General features: G+C 46.9%; 1 protein-coding gene across 1 annotated transcript; it reads right to left on the bottom strand.

The window, feature by feature from the left end:
- Nucleotides 1-2829: 2829 nt before the first annotated feature.
- On the bottom strand, nucleotides 2830-6852 carry LOC142016115 (uncharacterized). The gene is made up of 3 exons (XM_075000307.1): nucleotides 6633-6852; nucleotides 6103-6314; nucleotides 2830-3201 (listed from the first exon to the last, which is right to left on the bottom strand). Exons 1-3 carry the CDS (start codon nucleotides 6850-6852, stop codon nucleotides 2830-2832), a joined length of 804 nt encoding a protein of 267 aa, XP_074856408.1.
- Nucleotides 6853-7367: the final 515 nt, after the last annotated feature.

Below are 7367 nucleotides of genomic sequence, written 5' to 3'. Positions count from 1 at the left end.
AACGGTTTTTTTGCTTTGTCATTTACAGTTTTCATAGCTCTGAGTGTGTTCAGTTGAGCAACTGTAACTGATAGAGTAAATAGTTGTTTGTACTGTACCCACAGGCAAAACAAAGAGTATTGTGAGTCATGGGTGACCTCAGAATGCAGGGACTTCAGTCATGACCCTGGATTAAAAGTATTGCACTTTATCGCTTCTGTAGGCAGAGAGTATATTGGATGCTGAATAGAGGAACCCTTTTGTTGCTCACTTACCCCCACAAACTCCCTATATACTACCCTTCCATCTCTATTTCAGGGACTGTCTGTAAGCCTTCTCACCCCTTGTTCCCCCAGGTTCTGCAGGTTTGGCATGCTGGAGACAGGTGTCCATGTTTTTCCCTCCCCGTCTCCACCCTGGGTAATTTCTTACTACCCACTTCCCTCTATTTTTTTTTCATCCATGGGCAGAAAAATGTTACACGCATCAAGGTGTGTATGGATGTGTACCACCAGCAGAAAACACATGCTGCCTGTTCTGGGTGCTCTTCTAATCAGCTGGGTGGAACCTGAATAGACCTAAGCACTCAGCTTACAGGGAACACTACCTACCAGTAATACTTGCCCCCCCCCCACTGGTCCCTGCTTCCCTCCCCACTCACCCCTTTGCTCTCTACCCTTCCACTTTCCACCTCCATGACTCCAGTACTTCTGCTTCCCTGCAAGTCTGCATTCTTGCCTATGTCCCTGCCCAGGAGTCCGCAACCTCCAGCTCTGGAGCCAACCTCCTTCAGTAAATGTGACTGTTCGTATTGACATGCATTGTGGCTCTTGAATTACTGAGTTTTCTATAGTAACAAGAGAGGTAGCAGTGTTAGTCTGTCCTCCAACCAAACAAAACAGCAGAAATGTACAGTGCTACCTTTCTGCTGTTTTGAATTTTCTGTAGAATTTGGGGAAAAAAAGCTCCCATTGCTATTTCAGTTGCCAACACCAAACCTAAAGGCCTTCCTGCTAAGTCTCATTTCAGTCCCCAGGCAGTAAGTGAAGCAGTTAACACTGTGTGAGATAGGAGTAGAGAGCTGTTAAAATCCTTTGCCTGCTTCCCCAGCTTCTTTTGTCAATCCAGGTATTTCTGGTCTTCCGTGCACCACAATAGGTTGCTTTGTGCACATTCAACAAAAAGTCCTATGGCACCTTGTAGCCTAACAGATATTTTGGAGCATAAGCTTTCAAGAGCAAAGACCCGATGAAGCGGGTCTTTGCCCATGAAAGCTTATACTCCAAAATATCTTTTAAGTTATAAGCTGCCACAGGACTGCTTGTTGTTTTTGAAGATACAAACTAACATGGCTATCTCTCTGATCTTTGTGCATATTGATGCCTCTACCATTCCTTGAAATTGATCAAAGTTTATTACAAAATATTTTCAAGAAGCTGAGAGTAAACTTGCATAGGTGGAAAATAAATCCCTTTAGTACTCGGGCTGAGAGTCAGGTCATATTCTCACATACACAAATTATTTCAGGACATTACAAATTATAACTTGGGTTCAGTAGTACCTGTAAATGACTAGCTCCTTATAGGATTTTAATACTAAAAATGTCAATTCTGCAGTTCTCAGAAATCTTAAGTTCAATCAGGCAACAACAATTATACTGTAGGACACATCAGCAGTGCTTATAAAAGTGTCCTGTAGCACCTTACACACTAACAATATTATTTCTCAGATGCTGGGCTTTGGTGGGACAGACCCTTTCGTCTGCTTTAAGGGAACAAGTGTTAGTTACATGATATATTCTAGCTTGTTAGTCATAGAAAATAGAAGTTAGTTCTAACAATACTTAAAGTTACAAGGTACCTCTACTTGCGAATGAACTTTTGTAACCCACAGTGGTCCCTACTCCTGTGTAGTTCTTTAGATTTCTCTGTGTTTGCAGGGGGAAAACATACACCCTGTTTCACTCCAGTGTACCCATTACTATAGTTTACTATAATTACTACATGATTTGCCTTAGTGGTAGTTTGACAGTTTTTAAAGGGACGCTGTCAAGTGTTAATATTTGTAATAGTGACTTCTGGTAAAGTATTAGAAACTAAACATGTCCCCGCATGTGCTTATTAAACAAATCCTCTATTACCCCATTGTGCTTTTCATGAGCTATTATAATATTTCTGCAAAGAGGCTCAAGTAGGCAGTAGCTGGTTAAGCCACACTGTTCCGCAGTTGCCATTATAACCAGTGTTCCCTCTTAATTTTTCCCCATCCATGGGCAGAATAAATTTTGTTATGTGCATGGAGGCATGTGTGGATGTGCACCACCAACAGAAATATGCTGCCCATGGTGAGTGTTCTGCTAATCATCTGAGCAGTGCCTCACTCTCTCCTGGGCAGCTTTCCAGGTGCTCTGCTTACAAGGAACACTGGTTAGGGGTGGATTATCACACTGGAGTAAGGAGTACAAATTAACAGACAACAAACAAACCAACCCAGCATTCATTGACACACCATTACTGGGAGTTTTGAAACAGTAGAAGTTTTCATCAATGTAAAGTTTTGAAAGCAACATGTCTGTGCTGGAGGGGAGGGGCAGGAGAAGAATTTTTGCAATGGCAACCCATTATTCTACCACTTGTCAGGCTCTGCTAATTACCATTTTGAACTGGTTCTTGACTGTGTCCCTTTAACAAAACTGTTTAAAGACAAAATGACCCAAAATTAAGTCTTTTAAAAACACTGAACTAATAATATATTTAAACGACTCTAATAAGTTATATAAGTACTCTTCAGTTTCAGGTAGTTTGTTTTTTGAAAGTTCATTTTGCAGCCTCAGACCACTTTCCTGCATGTTTAAGATGGAGGTAGATAGGGTTGGAATCTTAACTGATTATGATCCTGTGTCAGAGAGATGCTTGGAATTGTAGAGGGGTAAGAACACCCTGGAACTGTAGGCACCAGCAGGGTTGGGGTGGGCACAACTGGCTGAAGAGACTGAGTTGGAGCTGGAGGCAGCAGCAGGGTTTGAGCTGGCATAGCTGGGTGAAAGGAAAAGGACACAGCAGCAGCAGAGGAGACACTGAACTCCATTCCAGGGGAATAATTGGGTGGCTGGAGCTCTGGGTAGCCATAAGGTATAAGCAAGCCTGAAAAGAGGGCTTCTACCCTGGCATCGTGGGTCTGTCGCTTGAACTTCATACGACGGTTTTGGAACCAGGTTTTTATCTGAAAAATAAAAATCCAAGTGGTTATTACTCCATTTCTTCACATAAAGGCATGTACATTGTTTAATTATGTGTCATATGTGTCAGTGATTACTGGCCAAATCCTGCTGTTACAAGTATGAGGCTGGAGCAATTTCCCTGAAATTCATACAACATTTAGTCTTTCCTTCCCCCTCCCTGCAGCCAATGGGGCAACAGGCTGATGCAGTTTCATAGCCAATATCTAAAAGTGAATGATGTTGCCAGAACATCACATCAGACCACCTTTTACTGCCCCAACCCAATGGATCACTTGTTAGCTGAATGGACTGGAGGTGACCTTTCAGTATGACATCAAGAAAGACTTTGAGCCAGTAAGTGACTGCCTTAGTCATTCAGCCACTGAACTTTCTTCGTAATACAATAATGGGGTTCATATAAGTACTAAGAGATAACAGCAGAATTTGGCCCCTATTCTTCAGAGAACTTAATTCAGACTGAAAGAGGGAAGAAACATACTTTACAGGAAAAAAAATAGTGCAATCTGTGTTAGCGTGGAAATTCCATTATAAAGTTTGAGAACCCTAACGTAAATGTGTTGAAAACAATTTGTGTGGAGTTTTGGCCATGCAGTCTTGTCTTCAGGCCCCCTGTGTAAGCAAGGCTACGTGATAAAATTTATTGTTGTAGAGAGGCACAGCCAATCCCTGGAATTGTCCCATACTTGAAGATCTGCAAACATTATACCTACAATACATTTTTCTCATTGTAAAGAAACCAATCTAGATGCACTTTCGCAGCAATGTTGTTAATCTAATAGTTTTTCCTATGCATTTCCTATGCATTAAAACTAGATACAGTTAGGTGTTAGGTTTCAGGTTTGCTAATTGTTGGCTTGCAGCAATGCTGCTAATAGTCAGAAAACCAGAAATATATAACAAAACAGTTTCTGAGATTAAGCATATACAAATATTCAGGTTTTTATATTGTATAATGAGTTAAGATTACATGGCATATGGGAACTAAAAGATGAATTATTTTGTTGTCCTTTTTTGCTCCCGAGTAAGCAGTTATGCAGCAATATATTTGTGGGTGACTTATGTCCATGTTCACTTTTCCTTTTTTCATCCAACTGTTTCCTGGCCTCTTTCTTTGTATACACACACCAGTAAAACCCAACCACCACCAAAGTTAGTGTGCAGGAAATTTATCCAAACCTCAGCTCCTTTTCACATTACACTATTTCCTCTTCCCCATTCTGCTACCACATTTCTTAAACTGATCTTTTGTCCCCTCACACACACTGTTTTTCCAGTTAAAAAATGTTAGGTTCTAGGATATTTGCAGCTGTAGATATTGTAGCTGTATTCTCCAGTACTTGTATTTGACAGGGTATCTTTGGTGATTGGTACATGAATATTTGCTTCCAGTACACTCTTGATTAACAAACTGCCCAAATATTTTAATATACTGTATGTTGTCCTATGTTAAGTCATATGACTTTGCAGTGCAAACCTAGGTGGACTTTGTTTCAACAAGACTTCTGTGTGAATTAGTTTTTAAATTAAAACTAAACTCCAGACCTGCATAGGCTCAACTTTATGTACAACTGCTTTGTTGCTTAGTACAACTGGGCCTAGAGTAATCTATGATGTATTTGAAGTCACTGTTTATCTTAGAATGCAATGTTATTTGAATGTAGGTAATTTCCTGCTTATACTGGGCCAGAGTAGATACAATACAATTGATTTTAGAGGAGCTGTACCTACAAGCCAAGAATAAATTGGTTCATTGTTTAAAATGGTATCTTATTGATAAGAGAACATAAAATGACCTTAAATATGCATGTTTTGGTATAAAGACTGAAATCTTTTTTTCTAGCTTCTCTGGTGTACTTTAATTTCCATTGTCCTTTTCGGGGAAGAGAAAATGTCTTAAAGTTTATTTTCACTGTGGTGATAGAGGGTTGACTCTTATCTTCCATTTAACAAAGCTTGTAAGCAATTTTTTTAGTTCAGAATTCCTAAGGGTCAATCGTGTATTTAGCACTATAGGGCAAGTCCCAGTCTGTAGCCCTCAGCTCTGAGATTTGCTGCTCTGGTTTTTGTTTTTGTCATTTTGCTATACCAACAGCATTCTTGGCAAGTCCCTCTGCCCACTCATATGGCTGTGTTTTAGACCCAATAAAGCTGCATTTTGACAAGAGTTAGTCTAGATGGCTCTTGTCCAGTGAAATCCTGTGGGTCTATCGTTCAGTGTGGGACTGGGGGGTTGCAAAGCCTACCACTCACTCCCAGCTTGCATGGCTACCACTCCCTTTCCCAGAGGGGAGCTGTGCACTGGTTCCCCAAGTGATTTTTTGCCTGTGGGGGTCACTGCATGACAGTCAATAAAAGCTGGGCCGACTGCCCAAGGGATTGCTGATGGCTATTTCTTAGAGAGCCTTTAAATCTAAAAGTCTCAGCTAGGACTTGAAGCTATCACATGTGCCCAGGGCTAGCCCGGGCAAGTGTACCCTGTCCCAAATACTGGTCCTCTGGCCGGTTCACAATGTCTTGCCCCGTTAGTGTCTGAGCTGTCGGGGACAGCCTATCCACTGGGGGGGGGGGCTGCCAGGCTGCGCCACGACCCTACTTAATGAGGCTCCGTGGGAACGAACACCCCAGTGCTGCGAGGCGGGCAGGGGACCAGGAGGAGTCTGTTCCGCACGTGGCGCTGTATGCCAGCCGCCCGCTCCCAGGCAGCGCCAGGCGGGTTGGATTAAGCTGGGGGAAGGCGGAAAGTGGCAGCCGCCTCGTGTGACTCCAGGCCGGGTGCTAGAAATAGGCTGGCAGCGGGTAGGAACCAGTGACGGCCTCTGTCAAGGGGCGGATTGACACACACCCCCCCGCCCGTGCCGCGTGGTCCGAGCCCCGCAGCGCACCTGGGTCTGGGAGAGCTTCAGCACCTTGGACAGCCGCCGCTTCTCGCTGGCCCCGATGTAGCGCTGCTCCCGGAAGCTCCTCTCCAGCTCCTGCAGCTGCAAGGCCGAGAACTTGGTGCGGGGCCGCCCTGGCGGCGGGCAGCTGGCGCTGTCTGGGCCGCTGCCTTCCCCCGCCTCCTGCGGGCCGGTCTCCTCCACCTCCCTCGGGCCGGCTGCGACAAGGGGAGCCAAGTGTGAGCAGAGAGATCCCAGAGCAGCCTCCTGCCCCGGCCACTGCTCATTGCCCGGGGACCTCCGTGTGTCCCGCTAGGGCCCTGCAACCCGGCCCGGGCATCGCCTGCGCCCTCTCCACGTGCAGGCCGCCCCGGCCCGGCACAGCCCAGCCAGCGGGTGGGACAGCCAGGGCAGCGCCGTCCCGGGGGGGGGGGGTCCCTCTCGCCTGCCCGCTGCTGCTCTCTGGCTGGGTCGGCCTGGGATGCCCCGCCGCCCCGATCCCGTAATGCACGTGGCTGGGCAGGGCTGGCACTCACCTTGCTCTGCTGGGCTCCGCCGGGCGCCCGCGGGCGGCCTTTCCCGGCTCCCAGCGCTTGAGCCGGTGAGCCCCGGGTTCCCCTTCTCCTGCTGGCCGCCGGCTGCAGGCGGGGGCAGGGCCTGGTCCCTCCGCCGGCGGCGGTGCGTGGAAGACGCCGGCTGGGCTTCCCCCTGGCTGCTCTGAGCCAGCCACTCCACCGAGAAGGACCCCTTCTCCATCTCCAGCCCTTCCTCTCCCCAGCGGGCCGAGCTCCGGCCCCGGCCCTCTGCAGATATTTAAAGCGCCCTCCGCGACGTTTAAAAGGCCCCAGAGCATCAATTGAGGCCGAGAACAAAGGGCCCCATTGAGGCCCTTTAATCTCCCCTTTCAGGTGATTGTTACATCCGACTAATCTCTGAACACAGTTGTTAACAGAACTCAAGGCTACCTGACCTGGCGCCAAGTTCAGCTCGGACTCACCCGCTAATGATCCCGCTGGTAATAATTACATCAGCGCCTGACTCACTCCAGCTCCGGCGGGGTTAGAGCCGGGCGTGGATTTCCCGGCCTGAGCCTGCAAGCTGGAGAGCAACCAGCCAGAACTCTTCCAGGCTGGGGACGCGCGTGGTCTGCTCCAGCGCTCGCAAAGGCCCAGCGCCAGGGCCACCAGCGGAGGAACGGAGATCCCGGGAAAGGGCAGGGCACAGGGCCAGTAGGGAAAAGTCCCTCAGGAAATTCCAGCTGCAACGTTGCT

The sequence above is a fragment of the Carettochelys insculpta genome, chromosome 7, assembly GCF_033958435.1.
Source record: "Carettochelys insculpta isolate YL-2023 chromosome 7, ASM3395843v1, whole genome shotgun sequence".
Taxonomy (NCBI): Eukaryota; Metazoa; Chordata; order Testudines; family Carettochelyidae; genus Carettochelys; species Carettochelys insculpta.
Note: the sequence above shows the minus strand (reverse complement) of the source record. Positions and strands in the feature narration are given on the sequence as shown.